General features: G+C 38.6%; 1 protein-coding gene across 1 annotated transcript in view; it reads left to right on the forward strand.

Moving 5' to 3' along the window:
• Nucleotides 1-22,609, forward strand: part of HSDL1 (hydroxysteroid dehydrogenase like 1) — a 46,716-nt gene that overhangs the window by 14,955 nt on the left and 9,152 nt on the right. The window contains exons 4-5 of the mRNA XM_053700399.1: nt 1,584-2,029; nt 3,793-4,020. Coding sequence (XP_053556374.1) covers nt 1,584-2,029; nt 3,793-4,020 — 674 coding nt within the window. The remainder of the gene's footprint in view (nt 1-1,583; nt 2,030-3,792; nt 4,021-22,609) is intronic.

Genomic DNA, 22,609 nt, shown 5'->3' on the forward strand with positions numbered 1-22,609 from the left:
ATAAGGGCTGTGATTCTGGCTGCATCTATTTCATTATAGGCAAACATGTAGATAGGATTGTAAGCTCTAATGACAGGAAATCCCATAGGTTCAAAGAAATGAAAGAAAAATTCACTAATAGGGGATACCCTGACAAATTATTGGATAATACACTTACTGAATTGGATAAAACTAGGAGTAGGAACACAGACAAGAATATGGATAGAATGGTTTTTGTGAGCCAATATAATCCACTCAGTAACAAAATTGCTAAACTAATACGCCAAAATTGGCATATTTTAGAGGAATGCAACAAGGGAGTTACATATTTTAAAAAACCACCACTCATGGCCTATAAAAGGGTCAAGAGCCTAAGAGACCAGCTTGTTAAAACAGACTTGGGGACCACAGGTAAAATAGAGCAGACAATCACTGGGAAAAAGAGAGTAGGTACGTTCCCCTGTTACAATTGCATGAGTTGCCATTCGATCATTAAAGGAGAGAATTTCCACCACCCTCAAAGTGGTAGGAAATACAATATCAAAGGCTTCTATACCTGCGAGACAACTCATGTAATTTACCTTATAAAATGCCCATGTTCCTTGGTTTATATCGGCGAGACTACTCGCAAGGCCCGTGACCGTATGAGTCAGCACAGATCGAACATTAGGTGTAATAACAAAGATGCCCCAGTCTCAAGTCATTTCCTAGAGAAAGGACATAGTGTCAGCCAGATGAGGTGGCAGATAATAGACCATGTAGGCCCCAATAGAAATGGAATGGATAGGGAACGTCTCCTCCAACAAAGGGAAATGTGGTGGATACACCAACTAGCTACACTTCAACCTAGGGGTCTCAATAGAGATTATGACTTGTCTTGTTTTTTCTAAAAGTATTATGTTTTTTCTAAAGTTTATTCTAAAGCATCACTTCCTCCAAGGAGCATATTTCTTTTAGTAGTTTATCCAAGTAGTTTATCCAAGGGTATAATATTGCATAATAAAATTTGAACATAATATAAGTCTGCTTTTCCATATATTCCCCCTATGATTATCCAAATAGCAATATGATTTTGGAAAATGAGCTTTGAGTAAGTGAACCTATATTAATTGAGTAGAGTAAAACATACAAAAAATATAGATATCTGCATCTTCATATATATTTTTTAAACATTTGTTTTACAAAATAATTCTTTTATACATTTGTAGATAAGATTTTTCATACATTTAGGCATTTGTCACACATTTATGCATTTTTGATATTGTTGTATATTCCTGTATAGTTGTAAGCATAATGTAATGTGTTTATATGTAGCAATATATATCACTTAGGAAATAGTATATACATTTGGTATAGTGACCACAAGTAACCACTAGAGGGAGACAATTCCCCAATGTAGGTGCATTTTTGGCGCCTAGAGGAGGGTATTTAGCTTAATAAAATTGCCTTTTTCTAATACTGGAGTGCTGGAGTTCCTCTTTGTGTATACCATTGACAGCTTACTATCTTACATTAGAACTAAACAAATAAAGACCAGCACACCAAATTATCACTAGACTTCAAAATCCATTGTTTATTGCTTAGAATTGTCTTCTTCCCACCAGGAGCCACTGATGGCATTGGTAAAGCATATGCAGAAGAGCTGGCGAGCCGTGGTTTTAATATCATTCTGATCAGTCACAGCAGTGAGAAGTTAAATATCATTTCTGAAGCTATTGTGAAAACCTACGGAGTGAGGACCATCTGCATGGAGGTGGATTTTAATCAAGATCATGGTGTGTACACCGATATTAAGGAAGCCTTGAAAAAGACAGATGTGGGGATTTTGGTGAACAGTGTTGAGATGATCCATGAGTACCCCCAGTTTTTTACAGAGACCCCTGAAGACAGACTGTTTGAGTTAATCAATTGCAACATTGCTGCAGTCACAATGATGGTGCACACAGTTCTACCTGGTATGGTAGAAAGAAAGAGAGGAGCCATTGTCAATGTGTCTTCAGTGTCCTGCTGTAAACTTGCTCCTCAGATGGCTGTGTATTCTGCATCCAATGTAAGTCACTCATGGTATATGTGAGCTATGTAATTGCAGATATTAAAGGGACATTATACACTAGATTTTTCTTTGCATGTTTTGTAGCTGATCCATTTATATAGCCCATACAGTTTGTTTGTTTTTGTAAATGTATAGTTTAGCTTATTTTTTAAATAACATTCCGCTGATTTTCAGACTCCTAACCAAGTCCCAAAGTTTTAGGAGTATACTGATGTATACCTACTCCAGCTTGCTCCTGTTTGTGTAAAGGGTCTTTTCATATGCAGGGGGAGGGGGGTGTCTGCTTTCACTGGGTGTTCTAGTCAACCTAATCTAAAGTGCTAAACTGGGAGCTTCTAAGTAAGTTTTTAAACAGTTTTATACTGGATTTTTATATCAGTATCTGTGCATCTTATTCTTTATAGTAGTGTCTATTACATGCAGTTATATGAAAATTGGTGTATACTGTCCCTTTAACCATTTGGTTCATCCAGTCTATCTTTTTCTAAAACATGTTTTGAACCAAGGATTTCTTGAGATCATGTTGGTTACATTATTTCTACAGATAGGACCGACACAGTACTTAGGAGTAATTAACAGGACATATATGAAAGGACAGTAGTTAAAGTGAATTTAAACTGCATCTAGGAAGTGTGCGTGTGTTGGTATCTGATGCTCACTAGCAGATAGGGACACAATTTTTAACATCACAAAGCACATTACTACATTATGAAATATTCTCTATTTAATAGAACAAAGAAAATATGAGTACATTGTCCCTTTAAGACTGGTTTGGTCAGCAAGATGCCATATGAGATGCAGTTGCTGAACTCAAATCTTACAGTGGCATTGACATATGAAGGATTCAAGCCTACATCCATTAAAGGGGCATTGTAATAAGAAAAGTGTTCTATGTCCAATATAAAATATATTTCAGAATGTTATAAAGTGAATTGTTTTTTGTTGTAAAATAATATGCTCAATAAACCAACTTTGCTGTTGTCCCTAACATCAATGAGCAATCCACACCTAGGTTCCAGCTGTACTAAAACATGAATTTTACATAGCTTTTACTGTTTAACTGCAGTTTTTTTATGTGCAGGATATAACATTGTAGTTCTATGTCTCTAAAAGGATTCAGTTTCTTAAGTTGAGGATGCAGTTTGAGATGATGCAAGTTAAAGGGACATAAAAGTGCAAAACGAAAGTGATCTAATGCAAACGTGCTATAATAACATGATCGTATTATGTATTTAAGCCCTGCAAAGGGGTTAAACATATAGTGAAAGTCAGCTCCAAAGCAGCAATGCAGTACTGGAATGTAACGGACAAGCCAATCACAAGAGGCATATATTACATATTCACCAATCATCAGCTAGCTACCAGTAGTGCATTGCTACTCTTCAACCTATGTTTCATTTTGATTTTTGTGTCTCTTAATCCCTCCACCACTTCCTGGACTGATTTGTCAGGATGATTGACAAGCCCAGTTCAAATGTGCATGAGCAGAAGGAGGGACAACACAAATGAATACTTTTGCAATGTTAAATACTAGTTCCAAATGGGGGTGGATAGGTTCCCCGGCTGAAAAGATTGTCCATCCTCCACTTGATAAATGGGGCCTTAATAAAAAATTCACTGTGAAAAAAAATAGTGCAGCACAGAATTAACAATTTCCCTTTCTTTCACTTATGACCTACTCGAAGCCCTGATAATTTATTTGTTCTCCATTTATCCCTAGGTGCCTTTTCTTAGATTACTAACTTTAGATTTTTGTTCAGGCTTATCTAGAAAGCTTCAGCAGAATGTTGGAGAAGGAACTGTCTCCAAAAGGAATCTTTGTACAGTCACTTATACCACTATGTGTGGGGAACAAGCAAAGTGCATCCTGTGGAGTCTTGCATCGTTTACCCTTTTTGGTCCCCTCTCCGGAAGTTTATGCTCATCATGCAGTGCGAACATTGGGAATTACAAACAGGACAACAGGCTACTGGGCTCACTCTCTGCAGGTAAGAAGAAGGAAGTTCTGCACATATAATAACATGACAATTAGGGTTGCACCAATACCGATACCAAGTATTTGCATGAGTACTTGTACTCATGCAAATGCACCGATACTTAAACCGATACCTGCACTTCCTACCCATACACTATCTTGTGGAGTTTTTTTCCAACTGCATGTTCCCATTTCATTTTAAGCTGTAGTGGAGACTCAACTAAAAAACACAATTTATGCTTACCTGATAAATTTATTTCTCTTGTGGTGTATCCAGTCCACGGATCATCCATTACTTGTGGGATATTCTCATTCCCAACAGGAAGTTGCAAGAGGACACCCACAGCAGAGCTGTTATATAGCTCCTCCCCTAACTGTCATATCCAGTCATTCGACCGAAAACACGCAGAGAAAGGAGAAACCATAGGGTGCAGTGGTGACTGTAGTTTAAATGAAAAAATTACCTGCCTTAAAATGACAGGGCGGGCCGTGGACTGGATACACCACAAGAGAAATAAATTTATCAGGTAAGCATAAATTGTGTTTTCTCTTGTAAGGTGTATCCAGTCCACGGATCATCCATTACTTGTGGGATACCAATACCAAAGCTAAAGTACACGGATGAAGGGAGGGACAAGGCAGGTACTTAAACAGAAGGTACCACTGCCTGTAAAACCTTTCTCCCAAAAATAGCCTCCGAAGAAGCAAAAGTATCAAATTTGTAGAATTTTGAAAAAGTATGAAGCGAAGACCAAGTCGCCGCCTTGCAAATCTGTTCAACAGAAGCCTCATTTTTATAGGCCCAAGTGGAAGCCACAGCTCTAGTAGAATGAGCTGTAATCCTTTCAGGAGGCTGCTGGCCAGCAGTCTCATAGGCTAAGCGGATTATGCTTCTTAGCCAAAAAGAAAGAGAGGTTGCCGAAGCCTTTTGACCTTTCCTCTGTCCAGAGTAGACAACAAACAAAGCAGATGTTTGACAAAAATCTTTAGTAGCGTGTAAGTAAAACTTTAAAGCACGAACCACGTCCAGATTGTGTAATAGACGTTCCTTCTTTGAAGAAGGATTAGGACACAAGGATGGAACAACAATCTCTTGATTGATATTCTTGTTAGATACCACCTTAGGTAAAAACCCAGGTTTGGTACGCAGGACTACCTTATCCGTATGGAAGATCAGATAAGGAGAATCACATTGTAAAGCAGATAACTCGGAGACTCTACGAGCCGAGGAAATAGCTACCAAAAACAGAACTTTCCAAGATAAAAGTTTGATATCTATGGAATGAAGAGGTTCAAACGGAACTCCTTGAAGAACCTTAAGAACCAAATTTAAGCTCCATGGGGGAGCAACATGTTTAAACACTGGCTTGATTCTAACCAAAGCCTGACAAAATGCCTGAACGTCTGGAACATCTGCCAGACGCTTGTGCAAAAGAATAGACAGAGCAGAAATCTGTCCTTTTAAGGAACTAGCTGACAATCCTTTTTCCAAACCATCTTGGAGAAAAGATAATATCCTGGGAATCCTAACCCTTGGATTCACACCAATAAAGATATGTACACCATATTTTATGGTAAATTTTCCTGGTGACAGGCTTTCGTGCCTGTATTAAGGTATCAATGACTGACTCGGAGAAGCCACGCTTTGATAAAATCAAGCGTTCAATCTCCAGGCAGTCAGTCTCAGAGAAATTAGATTTGGATGGTTGAAAAGGACCCTAAAGTAGAAGGTCCTGTCTCAGAGGCAGAGTCCATGGTGGAAAGGATGACATGTCCACCAGATCTGCATACCAGGTCCTGCGTGGCCACGCAGGCGCTATCAAAATCACCAATGCTCTCTCCTGCTTGACCTTGGCAATCAGTCGAGGGAGCAGAGGAAACGGTGGAAACACATAAGCCAGGTTGAAAGACCAGGGCGCTGCTAGAGCATCTATTAGCGTCGCCTTGGGATCCCTGGACCTGGATCCGTAACAAGGAAGCTTGGCGTTCTAGCGAGACGCCATGAGATCCAGTTCTGGTTTGCCCCAACGATGAATCAATTGTGCAAACACCTCCGGATGGAGTTCCCACTCTCCCGGATGAAAAGTCTGACGACTTAAAAAATCCGCCTCCCAGTTCTCTACACCTGGGATATGGATAGCTGATAGGTGGCAAGAGTGAGTCTCTGCCCAGCGAATTATCTTTGAGACTTCTAACATCGCTAGGGAACTTCTTGTTCCCCCTTGATGGTTGATGTAAGCCACAGTCGTGATGTTGTCCGACTGAAATCTGATGTACCTCAGAGTTGCTAACTGAGGCCAAGCCTTAAGAGCATTGAATATCGCTCTTCCAGAATATTTATTGGAAGGAGTGTCTCCTCCTGAGTCCACGATCCCTGAGCCTTCAGGGAGTTCCAGACTGCACCCCAACCTAGAAGGCTGGCATCTGTTGTTACAATTGTCCAATCTGGCCTGTGAAAGGTCATACCTTTGGACAGATGGACCCGAGATAGCCACCAGAGAAGAGAATCCCTGGTCTCTTGATCCAGATTTAGTAGAGGGGACAAATCTGTGTAATCCCTGTTCCACTGACTGAGCATGCATAGTTGCAGCGGTCTGAGATGTAGGCGTGCAAACGGCACTATGTCCATTGCCGCTACCATTAAGCCGATTACTTCCATGCACTGAGCCACCGAAGGGCGCGGAATGGAATGAAGAACACAGCAGGAATTTAGAAGCTTTGATAACCTGGACTCCGTCAGGTAAATTTTCATTTCTACAGAATCTATCAGAGTCCCTAGGAAGGAAACTCTTGTGAGTGGGGATAGAGAACTCTTTTCCTCGTTCACTTTCCAACCATGCGATCTCAGAAATGCCAGTACTACGTCCGTATGAGACTTGGCAATTTGGAAGTTTGACGCCTGTATCAGGATGTCGTCTAAATAAGGGGCCACTGCTATGCCCCGCGGCCTTAGGACTGCCAGAAGCGACCCTAGAACCTTCGTAAAGATTCTTGGGGCTGTAGCTAATCCAAAGGGAAGAGCTACAAACTGGTAATGCCTGTCTAGAAAGGCAAACCTGAGAAACCGATGATGATCTTTGTTATTGGAATGTGAAGATAAGCATCCTTTAAATCCACTGTAGTCATATATTGACCCTCCTGGATCATAGATAGGATGGTACGAATATTTTCCATCTTGAATGATGGAACTCTGAGGAATTTGTTTAAGATCTTTAGATCCAAAATTGGTCTGAAGGTTCCCTCTTTTTTGGGAACCACAAACAGATTTGAGTAAAAACCCTGTCCCTGTTCCTCCTTTGGAACTGGATGGATCACTCCCATAACTAGGAGGTCTCGTACACAGTGTAAGAATGCCTCTCTCTTTATCTGGTTTGCAGATAATTGTGAAAGGTGAAATCTCCCTTTTGGGGGGGAAGCTTTGAAGTCCAGAAGATATCCCTGGGATATAATTTCCAACACCCAGGGATCCTGGACATCTCTTGCCCACGCCTGGGTGAAGAGCGAAAGTCTGCCCCCTACTAGATCCGTTACCGGATAGGGGGCCGTTCCTTCATGCTGTCTTAGAGGCAGCAGCAGGCTTTTTGGCCTGCTTACCTTTGTCCCAGGTCTGGTTTGGTCTCCAGACCGTCTTGGACTGAGCAAAAGTTCCCTCTTGCTTGCATTAGAGGAAGTTGATGCCGCACTTTCCTTGAAGTTTCGAAAGGCACGAAAATTAGACTGTTTGGCCCTTGATTTGGACCTGTCCTGAGGAAGGGCATGACCTTTTCCTCCAGTGATATCAGCAATAATCTCCTTCAAACCAGGCCCGAATAGGGTCTGCCCCTTGAAGGGAATGTTAAGCAGCTTAGATTTTGAAGTCACGTCAGCTGACCATGATTTAAGCCATAGCGCCCTGTGCGCCTGTATAGCAAAACCAGAATTCTTAGCCGTTAGTTTAGTCAAATGAACAATGGCATCAGAAAACAAAGGAATTGGCTAGCTTAAGTGCTCTAAGCTTGCCAAGTATGTCATCCAATGGAGTCGCTACCTGTAAAGCCTCTTCCAGAGACTCAAACCAGAACGCCGCAGCAGCAGTGACAGGAGCAATGCATGCAAGGGGCTGTAGGATAAAACCTTATTGAATAAACCTTTTCTTAAGGTAACCTTCTAATTTTTTATCCATTGGATCTAAAAAAGCACAACTGTCCTCGACAGGGATAGTAGTACGCTTTGCTAAAGTAGAAACTGCTCCCTCCACCTTAGGAACTGTCTGTCATAAGTCCCGTGTGGTGGCGTCTATTGGAAACATTTTTCTAAAAATAGGAGGGGAAGAGAACGTCACACCTGGTCTATCCCATTCCTTATTAATAATTTCTGTAAACCTTTTAGGTATTGGAAAAACATCAGTACACACCGGCACTGCATAGTATTTATCCAGTCTACACAATTTCTCTGGCACTGCAATTGTATCACAGTCATTCAGAGCAGCTAAAACCTACCTGAGAAACACGCGGAGGTGTTCAAGCTTAAATTTAAATGTAGAAATATCAGAATCAGGTTGCATCATCTTTCCTGAGTCAGAAACATCACCCACAGACTGAAGCTCTCCTTCCTCAGCTTCTGCATAATGTGAGGCAGTATCAGACATGGTTCTTAAAGCGTCAGTATGCTCTGCATTTCGTCTAACCCCAGAGCTATCTCGCTTACCTCTAAATTCAGGTAGTCTGGCTAATACCGCTGACAGTGTATTATCCATGACTGCCGCCATGTCTTGTAAAGTAATCGCTATGGGCGCCCTAGATGTACTTGGCGCCATTTGAGCGTGAGTCCCTTGAGCGGGAGTCAAAGGATCTGACACGTGGGGAGAGTTAGTCGGCATAACTTCCCCCTCGTCAGATTCCTCTGGTGATAAAAATTTTTAAAGACAGAATATGATCTTTATTGCTTAAAGTGAAATCAGTACATTTGGTACACATTCTAAGAGGGGGTTCCACCATGGCTTTTAAACATAATGAACAAGGAGTTTCCTCTATGTCAGACATGTTTGTACAGACTAGCAATGAGACTAGCAAGCTTGGAAAACACTTTAAATCAAGTTAACAAGCAAATATAAAAAACGGTACTGTGCCTTTAAGAGAAACAAATTTTGTCAAAATTTGAAAAACAGTGAAAAAAGGCAGTAAATCAAACGAAATATTTACAGTGTATGTAATAAGTTAACAGAGCATTGCACCCACTTGCAAATGGATGATTAACCCCTTAATTCAAAAAACGGATCAAAAAAACGATATAGACTTTTTTTAACAGACACAACAAACTGCCACAGCCTGCTGTGGCCCTACCTTCCCCAATAAACGACTTTGGAAAGCCTTTGAACCCTTTAGAGATGTCCTATAGCATACAGGGGACTCCTGAGGGAAGCTGGATGTCACAGTTTGTAATTTTAACTGCAACAACTGTAACGTTTATACTACAACAGTGGAAAGCCTCAGGAAACTGTTTCTAGGCAAAATTTAAGCCAGCCATGTGGAAAAAACTAGGCCCCAATAAAGTTTTATCACCAAAGCATATATAAAAACGATTAAACATGCCAGCAAATGTTTTATATTGCAATTTTATAAGGGTATTACCCCTGAGAGTAAGCATGATACCAGTCGCTATTAAATCACTGTATTCAGGCTTAACTTACATTAATCCGGTATCAGCAGCATTTTCTAGCATTTTCCATTTCTAGAAAAAATTGTAACTGCACATACCTCATAGCAGAGTAACCTGCACGCCATCCTCCCGCTGAAGTTACCTCTCTCCTCAGACATATGTGAGAACAGCAATGGATCTTAGTTACAACCTGCTAAGATCATAGAAAACTCAGGCAGATTCTTCTTCTATTTACTGCCTGGGATAAAATAGTACAACTCCGGTACCATTTAAAATAACAAACTTTTGATTGAAGATAAAAAACTAACTATATTTCACCACTCTCTCTTACTACCTCCATGCGTGTTGAGAGTTGCAAGAGAATGACTGGATATGGCAGTTAGGGGAGGAGCTATATAACAGCTCTGCTGTCGGTGTCCTCTTGCAACTTCCTGTTGGGAATGAGAATATCCCACAAGTAATGGATGATCCGTGGACTGGATACACCTTACAAGAGAAATGGTTCACTTCTGTTCTGCCAATATAAGTTGCTGTTGTATTGTAATATTGTAAGAGAGATCACTGTACCTCGTTCAGACAAACCCCTGAAGTACTGGGTAGTTAATAAACTGAGATTTCCAGCTCTGGCTAAAATGGCCCAAAATTATATTTCTGCCCCATGCAGTAGTGCTGAAAGTGAGACTGTTCAGCTTAGCATCAAACGACATTACTGATAGCAGAAATAGACGTATAGCAGAACATACAGAGATGCTTCTGTTCCTTAAAAAGAACTACTATTTTTTGAAAAATTATTATAATTGCTAGATTGCCTGATATACTGCTAGTTCTTCTCTTGCACAAATTATGCTCAAAACATACTGTACTCTGAGGAACATCCTTAGCTTATATAATTGCAGAAAGAGTGTTCATAGAAAAAAATAAGTTAAATCCTATGAACACACATCTTACAATAATAGGACTAGATTTATATTACATTTGATATGTAAGCTTTACCAATGCTCTGTTCACATTTCCAACTCAATAGACTTTAATGGAGTTGGACATGTAATAAGCATTGGTAAAGCTTACCAATCAAATGTAAGCTAGCCCATAGTGTTGTTCCCCATGTTTAAACAGTGAACTGGTATATTTTTTACTGCATTGCACTTTTGGTTGGTTGTGATATTACATTTGTTATTTATTGTTGTTATTATGAATATATTTTAATGTAATACTTTTATTTATAAACGTGTTCTGTGAAATTTCTTCGAGTTTTTACAACTTTGTGACAACAAGCAAATAAAACTGTTTTATTATTTCATAATATATTTTAAGTTACAGTTCTTCATAATTATAAAGAAGCTATCTTAAATCATTAGTCTGTATTGTGCTTGGGACACTGTCACATGACATTAAAAAAGTATTGGTAATTGGTACCGGCGAGTATTTTGAAAAAAGTATTGGTACTTGTACTCAGTCTTTAAAAAATGGTATTGGTGCAACCCTAATGACAATATTAAGGTTGTGTACGATGAGATTTTTTTTTTTTCCTACGAAATCTCTTACCTGCCTAACTTCCTGAAATGGATAAGGGCTGGTCACTAATGAAAACACACATGTGTCGTTGGTGATTGGCCAGCCAGTGCTCCCAATGCCGCACAATAGTTGTTTTTTTTTGTGTGATTTCACTGTGAGCTGGCTTTTCTGTACTTACTTGATGAATACAAAGTAGAGTAGAATGTTTAAGAGAAAAGTATACGGCAGTGTAAAATAATGTGTAATAGCTTTATTAAAATACATTAAACTCATAGCATAGTTAAGCAATTAAACATTGCATTTCAAAATTATTGTTTTAAAGCAGGGTTTGATTATCCTAGACACCTGGACTCTCAAAACATTGTGCCTGGCGTCAAAGTTCCGGGAACCCTTTCAATGTCCTCAAATTTTGCTGATTTATACAAAACACAACTACGCATCTAAGTAGACACACACATACATTGCCCCCCTTAGTGTGCTAGTACTACCCTGTGGCGTCACCAATAGGCTCTTGTGCCAATCTCATGAAATGTCATGCATTTGGAGCATGTACCATGGAAAGTGGAATCTAAGGGTACCACAATCCTTCAGACAATTCCCTTTGGCTCTACCTTGATGATCGGCAGTTATAATTAAATCCTTATTGTTTGTTTTTTTCTTAATTTTAAATACTCACTTTTCTCTTATTATTAAACATACTATGCCTAATGTCGTTATCTGATGATGAATAGGAGCTGGTGTTGAACTGCTGCACCCAGTTTATCCACCTAATCTGCACAGAAGTGAAACAGATCTACCCAGACAAAGAACAATCAATCTCACCAAGAATGTAATCTTGGCTGAGTATAATGCCATAGTAACATGCGGTGTGTTTTCTTCAGAACATGTGCAGTGGGTAGCTGGTAGCTTTATACAAGTGGAGCGCTTACATGTTAACAACGCTAGAAGTAAGATTTTTGCATGCGTTGGGTTGCGTATGTATTACAAGTTGAAAGTAAAACGTTTTCGCATGCGCGAAAAGTCGAAGTTAGAATATAGTGACCACGTTAATGTATTCCCCCATAGACTTGAATGAAGCTTGGAAAATGGGGGGGAAAAAAACTACCACCATACTCGCGCTCAAACCTGATCACATTTTCTCAAGAGCGCTAACCCTATATGAATATTTCACTTTATAATGTTCTTCACATAGCAGAATATGTTCTATGTATTCATAAATACACAATTCTACATATATCCGATGGTATTTTGGTACAATATATATCTATACATACACACACACACACATATATGTGAATATCTATTTATAAATAGAAACAATTCTTCTATCCTCCCAAGAATAAACGCTGCACTACCCGGGTTTTCAAGTAAAACGTCTCTTTATTCAGTCAATTAAAACAATTGCATCCCCAAATGTTTCGGTACCGTTCTGGTACCTTTGTCAATAGGACATCACAGTGTATAGAGCGGTATGTTTGTAACACATTCCCCGCCCCCATTTAAACCAATCATGACTATCACTTACGGTTAGGCTGAGCCAGTGATGTTCCATTGTGTCATCAGACAAAAACACCTACAGGTAAACAAAACCGCATGGCTAATTACCATAGCCTATCAATGCGTACTGTGTGTGACCTACGTCACTAGTAAATAGTGCAGTTACCTGGGTAACAATCAGCAGCTCAGATGATGACAGAATCCTTTACCTAAAAGAACACTATAATATAACAAATTAGGCTGCTCATTAGTGCTTAACAACCTGCTATATACAATTATTTAAAATAACACACACATCAAGAAAATAATTACTGGGCAGTGATTCTTCAGCTTCCTGATTGCTGAAATATGGTAGATACATTTGCCGATACTTGGTAAGTCACGCAGACACCAGGGCTATGTCAGATCAAGCACACATGTAACCTAGACCGTCCAGTCATAGAGACATGTATTTTACAGAAAGACATTAAAATCCAATTGTGTATTCAGTCCTTTGGGAGCTACGGTGTCCAAGCTATATATCCATTACGTCTCAGTTTGTAGTAATTTCTTGTGCCTATCACCACCCCTCTTCAGTGGTGGTACATGGGCGATCAGCATGGTCCTTAGGCTAGCCACAGTGTGCCCTGCCTGTAAGAAGTGTCTGGCTACCGGTTGATGCAAAGTGCGTTTATTGATTGCTTCCTTAATGGCACAAAGGTGGTTGGCCATCCTCTCTCTGAGTGTCGTGGAGGTCTTACCCATGTAAACAAGAGAACATGGACAGGATAATATATAGATCACATACTCGCTTGTGCAGGTTAATCTGTGGTGGATCTTGTATCTCTTGCTGTATGTAGATGGTGAAACAGAGGTCCTGTGATCATATAAAAGACCCTTTTTGGTAGCATCTCACTGGGTCATTGTGGACAAGAATATCTCTAATAAATTAGGAGCTTTCCTGTATACCAACCGAAGGGGCTTCTGTTTGTGTGAATGGTAGTGATCTGTCAGATTTCACTATGTCCCAGTTCGAATCAAACCCTCCATCACTTTGTGTAAAGCGGTGAATGTAGTTATAAAATTCACTATGTTTGTAGTTTCCTTGTCAACACGTTCCTTATTTAGGAGGGATAATTGATCATGTTGTTACACTTTTGCATGAGCCTTGTTTAGCCCCTCTCCTTTAACTTTTTCTTCATTGCTTCTTCTTTATGTGCCCTGGTGCTGTCAAGCGTGTTATTGCGTGCTACTCGCATGAGCTGAGAGGAGATGGCACTCTTCTTCTGATGTTTAGAGTGAAAACTGTGTGTTAAAAGCAGGGAATTCTAGTCTGTAGGTTTGGAATATAGTGTGGTAGCAAACCTCAAACCACCTTCATTTGGGTTTTTAAAGATATTTAAATCTAGATATGGAATGGTGTCTACACACTATATTCATACTTAAAATGTATTGGTGAATCAAGCGTATTTAAAGTATTAATCCAGGATACCAAAGAATCAACTGTACCTCTCCAGACAAGGAACACGTCATCTATATATCTAACATAACATTTTATGTTAGATTTAGAGACCATGTTCATGATATAAGTCTCATACCATAGCATGTATAGATTGGCATATGCAGGAGCCATATTAGAGCCCATAGCATTCCCTTCTACTTGTAGAAAGAAATCTTTCTCAAACTTAAAGTAGTCTTTTCTAGACAAAAAGTTAGTAACTTCAGTAGGAACTCCATGGGGGGTCCCGCATATGCCAATGATGTACTCAGCATGGACCTAACAGCCTGTACCCCCTCAACATGGGGGATCACAGTATAAAAGCTGTCTACGTCCATAGTGACAAGTAGATCATCCTGTTCCAACCATGTAATTTCAACCAGTCTTCTAATCAGGGTAGATTAGTCCAATAGATGTGAAAAAGATTCTTTCACAACAGGCTGAAGATGAAAATCAATCCACTCAGCCACATGGGAATATAGTGACCCCCTGGCAGAAGCAAAATTCACTGCTTGGTAATTATTTTCTTGATATGTGTGTGTTATTTTAAATAATTGTATATAGCAGGTTGCTCAGCACTAATGAGCAGCCTAATTTGTTATATTATAGTGTTCTTTTAGGTAAAGGATTCCGTCATCATCTGAGCCGATAATTGTTACCCAGGTGACTGCACTATTTACTAGTGACGTAGGTCACACACAGTATGCAGTGATAGGTTATGGTAATTAGCCATGCGGTTTTGTTTACCTGTAGGTGTGTTTGTCTGATGACACAGTGGAACATCATTGGCTCATCCCAGCCGGAAGTGATAGGCACGATTGGTTTAAATAGGGGCAGGGAATGTGTTACGAACATACCACTCTATGCACTGTGATGTCTCATTGACAAAGGTACCAGAACAGTACCAAAACGTTTGGGGATTCAATTGATTGAATAAAGAGAAGTTTTACTTGAAAGCCCGGTGAGTGCAGCATCTATTCTTGGAAGGATAGAAGAATTGTGTGTATACTTTAAACACGCAGCACCCCGGTTGTTGCCATTTGGATTAGTAAGTGTGCCTGGTACAGACTATTGCATTATTTATAAATAGATATATGAAATATTTACAGTAAATACATAGTTAAACACTTTAATAAATATGAATATTGCATAAAAATCCTTTTACATGTTTTCATCTACATGACTAAAAACAGGCAGGGGGGTGACAGCAAAGTAACTTTTATTCAATAGTTACAGACAAAACAGAAGGGCAACGTTTCGGGGTGTTATCCCTTATTCATGCCATGCCAAACAAACACTTATCACTGACTTATATAGTAACCAGTATAGTAATACCACTAGATGGCGCTATTGATCATTACACATTAACTCTTTCATAGCAATCAAAGCAATATTCAAAAGTATAATACACAATATCAAGTGGTATATATTACGTAAAAATATAGAAAAATGAAACAAAAGATCTGACCCAGAGGACAAAGCCAACATTAATTTCTAATTTTAACAATTGCAAAAGACATGAGACTATAAAAATACTAACAGGTCCCAATCTTTATTTAGACCTTTAGGCTCAAGGGTCCCTAATTCATAAACCCAATAGGATTATCTTTGCTTCAGAACCCGCTCCGTATCTCTACAAACTTTCTCAATATGGTCAGTGACCTGAAATTTGAACTGACTAATTGAATGACCAGTTTTAAAAAAATGATTAGCTAGTGGAGCTTTTAAATTACAAGTACGAATATTACTTTTATGTTCTATAATACGGTCCTGAACACTTCTGGTCGATTCACCTATATAAACGCCAGTACGCCACCACACGGACATTTAATTATATCAATTATGAATGTAGTTAAACAGGTAAAATACCCCTTAATCTACATGACTGCAAAGGGCTCTAATGCACATCTATATATGTTTACTTATGTATTTATGTGTATATATGTCTGTAAATACATATATACACCTATAAATACATAAATTCATATGCACACACATATACAATGCCTTGCACACGTGTTCACCCCCTTGGCATTTTTCGTGTTTTGTTGCCTCACAACCTAGAATTAACATGGATTGTTTGAGGATTTGCATAATTTAATTTACAGAACATGCCTACAACTTTGAAGATGTTTTTTTATTGTGAAGCAAACAACAAATAGGACAAAATAACAGAAAAAGTCAATGTGCATAACTATTCATCCCCCTAAAGTCAATACTTTGTAGAGCCACCTTTTGCGGCAATCACACCTCCAAGTCACTTTGGATAAGTCTCTATGAGCTTGCCACATCTTACCACTGGGATTTTTGCCCATTCCTCCTTGCAAAACTGCTCCAGCTCCTTCAAGTTGAATGGTTTGCGTTTGTGAACAGTAATCTTTAAAGGGACACTGAACCCAATTTTTTTTTCGTGATTCAGATAGAGCATGCAATTTTAAGCAACTTTCTAATTTACTCCTATTATCATTTTTTCTTCGTTCTCTTGCTATCTTTATTTGAAAAAGAAGGCATCTAAGCTTTTTTCTTTATTCAGAACTCTGGACAGCACTTTTTTATTGGTGGATGAATTTATCCACCAATCAGCAAGAACAACCCAGGTTGTTCACCAAAAATGGGGCTGCATCTAAACTTACATTCTTGCATTTCAAATAAAGATACCAAGAGAATGAAGAAAATTTGATAATAGGAGTACATTAGAAAGTTGCTTAAAATGTCATGCTCTATCTGAATCACGAAAGAAAAAATTTGGGTTCAGTGTCCCTTTAAGTCTGACCACAGATTTTCTATTGGATTGAGGTCTGGGCTTTGACTAGGCCATTCCAACACATTTACATGTTTCCCCTTAAACCACTCAAGTGTTGCTTTAGCAGTGTGTTTGGGGTCATTGTCCTTTTGGAAGGTGAACCTCCGTCCTAGCCTCAAATCACGCACAGAGTGGTACAGGTTTTGCTCAAGAATATCCCTGTATTTAGCACCATCCATCTTTCCCTCAACTCTGACCAGTTTCCCAGTTCCGGCTGCTGAAAAACATCCCCACAGCATGATGCTGCCACCACCATGTTTCACTGTGGGGATGGTGTTCTTTGGGTGATTTGATGTGTTGGGTTTGCGCCAGACATAGCGTTTTCTTTAATGGCCAAAAAGTTAAATTTTAGTCTAATCAGACCAGAGCACCTTCCTCCTTACATTTTGGGAGTCTCCCACATGCCTTTTCGCAATCTCAAAACGTGCCATTTTGTTTTTTGCTGAAAGTAATGCCTTTCTTCTGGCCACTCTGCCATAAAGCCTAACTCTATGGAGAGTACGGCTTATTGTCGTCCTATGTACAGATACTCCAGTCTCTGCTGTGGAACTCTGCAGCTCCTCCAGGGTTACCCTAGGTCTCTGTGCGGCCTCTCTGATTAATGCCCTCCTTGCCCGGTCCATGAGTTTTGGTGGGCGGCCGTCTCTTGGCAGGTTTGCTGTTGTGCCATGTTCTTTTCATTTGGTTATGATGGATTTGATGGTGCTCCTGGGGATTATCAAAGATTTGGATATTTTTTTATAACCTAACCCTGACTTGTACTTCTCAACAACATTGTTCCTTGGTCTTCATGGCAGTGTTTGGTTAGTGGTGCCTCTTGCTTAGGTGTTGCAGCCTCTGGGTCCTTTCAAAAAGGTGTGTATATGTAATGACAGATCATGTGACACTTAGATTGCACACAGGTGGACATCATTTCACTAATTATGTGACTTCTGAAGGTAATTGGTTGCACCAGAGCTTTTTATGGGCTTCATAACAAAGGAGGTGAATACATACGCACATGCCAATTTTCTGTTTTCTATTTCTAAAAAGTAGTTTTATGTACTGTATATATTTTTCTCATTTCACTTCACCAACTTAGACTATTGTGTTCTGATCCATCACATAAAATTCAGATTAATAAAACATTGAACTTAAGGCTGTAATGTAACAAAATAGGTAAAAAGGGGGGTGAATACTTTTGCAAGGCATTGTATACGTATATATATATTTATTTAGACATGTGTATGTATGTATCTCTGTGTTAAAGCTATTTGTAGCCTTTTTTTTCTTTGAGGCCTCATAACTTGTTATGCACATTTTTTAAAAATATTTTTTTATTAGATGGTGTTATTATGAGTGTAACTGTAACAGACGCTAGTTAAATTCATAAGCGATCGCATATTCTTTCAACCTGTAATACACGTGCTACTTCCAAGGCACGGTAAACCCGAAATCGCTTGCACGCACGAGTTAGCGCACCCCTTGTAATCTAGCCCAGTATCAGTTAAAAGGAAATTATTATAATATATGTATCTAATGAAAAAGCCTGGTGCTGCAAAGTAATGGATTGAAAGAGAGATCCCAGTGATATCTTAGTTATTGTTTATACTGCAACACCAATGTAATGGTTCAAATCATCCATGATTCTAGATGGGGTGTCATGAACCATATTTATCATAGAAGAACAAACTAACAAAGCACAACTGCCCTTTTTTGCTGGAGCAGATACTAACATTTATTGCAAGGGTTGGCAAATTCAGTTCAAATTTGGGAATCAGCTAGACCTTTTAGGTGTCAACCGTACATTTTTATGAAAGTTTTATAAAAGCCAGAACAGGTGTGTGTGGGGGGGGGGGGGGGGGTTAGGTATATTTGGGATCATCCAGAAAAGTTAAAGGGACATAAAACTCAAAAGTTTTCTTTTGTGATTTAGGTACAACATACAATTTTAAACAACTTTCCAATTTACTTCTATTATTTAATTTGCTTCCTTCTTTTGTTATCCTTTGCTAAAATGTTTATCTAGGTAAGCGGCAAAGAACCTAGGTTCTAGCTGCTGATTGGTGGTTGCATATATAGACTGATTTTCATTGGTTCACCCATGTGTTTAGTTAGAGACCAGTAGAGCATTGCTGCTTATTCAACAAATTATACCAAGAGAATGAAGCAAATTTAATAGAAGTAAACTGGAAAGTTGTATAAAATTGTATGTTCTACCTAAATCATGAAAGAAAAAATTTGGGTTTAATTTCCCTTTAAGGACCCAAAAGTAAAATCCAGGATCTGTGGCTTAGTGGCTCCCTGAATTTATCAAGACTGTGTGTGACACTGCACTGACCTGTCTGACACTCTGAGATCTGCACCTGGAGGTGTCTTAGAGGTGCTAATCTCCATGTTTTAAAAAAAAGGTAAAGCAGCCTTATTTTTTTAAAATATTACACTGCAAAGTGCTTTACAGTAGAACTCATTGACTGTACACCCCTGCACACTATAACTTATTAAACTTCTGTAAAATTTAGGATACAACATTTTCAATTGTCTTCAATTTTATCTCCAGTAGACGCCCCAAACATTCCTCACAACTAGATTTTGAACAAATTTGTCAATCATTTAACTCTGTCATTTGGTATCCCAGAAGCTTTTGCAAATCATGAGCAGTCCAGTTATGAACCTCTTGAAAAGCCTGGTGGTGTGTGCCAATTAGCAACAAATGTAAATGAGCTTATCCTCTGAGCTAATCAATCACTGTGTAGAATGTTGCCGGCACGGATCATTTTCACCATATGTAAGTATGATGGAGGCACTCGAGTTTCTCTGGTAGAAAGTAAAACAAGAAAACTTTTATTTATTTAATTTTTTTTTTTATTCTAAAGCTAGTAAAGAAAATGATGAATGTATATTTCAGTGTTATTTTATTTATACATTTTGGCCTAGATTACAAGTGGAGAAGAAATAGATAGTACAAAGTGCATTATCTTGAGCTTGACCTCGCACAAAGACTAAAGTACTATTTGGTATTACAAGTAAATGGTTGTTTTTTAAAAGGGATGTTAAACAGTAAATACATCCTAGACTTGACAAATTCACAGTAAAGGTTAGCATTAGAATAATATGCAGATAAGTCTTTTTTGCAAATATATTAGTTGTTTAAATATTGAAAAGATAAGTGCAAAAGTTTAGTTTCTATAAAGTAACGTGTGCTGCCATGTTTGAACTAGTTTTTCTATTTATCTCTGTGCATTCAAGGTTGTGAAACCCTTTTATATAATCCTATTTTCCTCACAGCCTTGATTGGACAATCTCTTTTATTGCTTGTTTTATTTATGTCTCTAATTATCCTCAACAGGAAGCATAGATCAGGGGAAACCTAAAGATACATTAATCCAAATGTTGAAGCACTTGAAAGAAATGCAGCATAGCTGTAAAAAGCAGACTAGAAAATATATTTTCCCTCCAAATATCCTCAGTATCTACATCACATTGTAAAGGGACTTAAAGCAGCCAATCGGGATGCTAGTCCCAGGACTTGCAAGGGTGTGTGCATATGGCATGTGCAAGCACAGTTATGTTATTTCCTTGCTTATTTTGCTATGAAATCTAGTGAGATTTAACTGAAATCTCATGAGATCGCAGTGAAGCAAAGTGTGATATCAGCACTGATTAAGCTCATAGGCTGTTTTTTTTTTCTTGACGTGCAGCTGACAGTAGCTGAAGGATAATTGTTTACAGAGCATTTACTTTTGTGAGCTGAAGAAATTTTGTGGTAAAATATCTTCCTATTTTTACATAGAGATGTTCATTTTATGTTTTCTTGTCAGCTTTTTAAAGTTATTCTGCCACATTTTCAAGTCATTTAACATGTGAGTGTTATGTCTGATTACGTTAAAACTTGGATGGGCCCATTACTTTATAAAAACTCAGTTGAATTTAAAAAACCAACAATTGAATTACAGGAAAAGGGGTCAAAATAAGTAATGAAAGTATATTGCAAAAGTTTTTTTAAATATATATAATTAAACATTTTAAATTAGAATCTCATACTGTTTACTTTTAAATTGATAGCATAGAGGTGTTAGTAGACGTGTGAATTCGGCAGATACGTGTATGATATATGACAAGGGTAGGACTGGTAAGTTTAATTGAAATAGTATAGCACAGAACTAAATAAAGAACTCTACTACTTGAGTGGATTTTTTTCAATTGTACAGGTATACCTCACATTACAGTGCTTCACTAATACAGCGCTTTTGTGGCGCTGAAGTTCAACCTCCAAGGATTTTAAAACCGTGATGTACTCAATGTGAGATTTTCGAGAAAAGTGACTGGCACCATTTTTTTGTGCTCAGTTTACAGCATTACAGTGCACTCTGTGGGGCCGATTTATCAAGCTCCGTATGGAGCTTGATGACCCTTGTTTCCGGGGAGCCTTCAGGCTCGCGGGAAACAGAAGTTATGAAGCAGTGGTCTAAAGTGTGCTGCTCCATAACTTGTCCGCTTGCTCTAAGGCCGCGGACAGAAATCAACCCGATCGAATGCTGTCGGCATTTATCGATGTGCAGCGGACATGATACACTACATTGTATCATGTCCACTCGCACATTAATAAATATACCCCAGTGTCTTAGTGTTGTAATTTGGCAAATTTTACTACAGTAATTCTCACTATTTTTTTTTTTTTTTTTTGAAAAGTGTTTTTATTGAGGCAATAAAATACATCAAAGTACAAACATAGTAGATAGGGCAATATCTCAAACAAAATTGCATGACATCAGTTCCATCATTCAAGCATAAATACAGTAGGCAATAGTAGGAGTACGGTACTGACCCTAATGGAGCCTCATTTTATAACTTAATATTAGGACAAACATGTGTCAACAAGGAAAAATAGGGACCTGGAAATTAGTACTTGTCTGAAGACAAATCTTACAGGGATAAAAATTCTCAATATTTAAACACTCTAGCGTCTTCAATATGTTAAAGATCCGCTCCTGGGATCTGGCGGCAAAGATCAATCTGAAGACATCTATAGCAGTTCAAAGAGTCCTCGTCATATGTTAGCTTGTTATTGCATATAGATTATAGACAAACTTAAGTGAAACAGATAAACATACTAATAAGGTACAAAACAGCGTTATCCAAATTACTCTGCTAAATGATATCAGTGATGTACCAGAGCTGATCACAGTTGTCACAATAAGGATATAATGACACTCTTACTGAGCATTAATAGAGACTTAAACGGTGATAAAACTGTAGTTCCAAAACTCTTCGAATAACCAACATACAGTAAACAAAGGAGAATTTCTTATATTAGGGCCCGAAGATCCTTTTTGCATGAATGCAGGGGAAAACATAGGCTTAGGACTTCGGACTGGGTAGAGACTACTTCACTCTACCAAAAGAGAGTGCGGAGGAGAAGGTATTCGTCCCTACCGCACAAAAATAGTGGGGGGGGGGGGGCGGGTGATAGCCCAGCAACAGGTTACTCTAGCTTTGCTGGATAGGATAGATAACTAGGTAATAACATCTTGCAAAGTAATATATACTGGAGTAAACTTAGCGCATATATTACTCAAATCATTAACTCAGTTGGTACACTGATAGTGTAAAACTTTCTTACACAAGATAGATAGGTTAGACATGTCATAAGGAAATTTAAATCTAACTTTTCCTGTAGTAAACTATTATTAA

Source organism: Bombina bombina, chromosome 1 (genome assembly GCF_027579735.1).
Source record: "Bombina bombina isolate aBomBom1 chromosome 1, aBomBom1.pri, whole genome shotgun sequence".
Taxonomy (NCBI): Eukaryota; Metazoa; Chordata; class Amphibia; order Anura; family Bombinatoridae; genus Bombina; species Bombina bombina.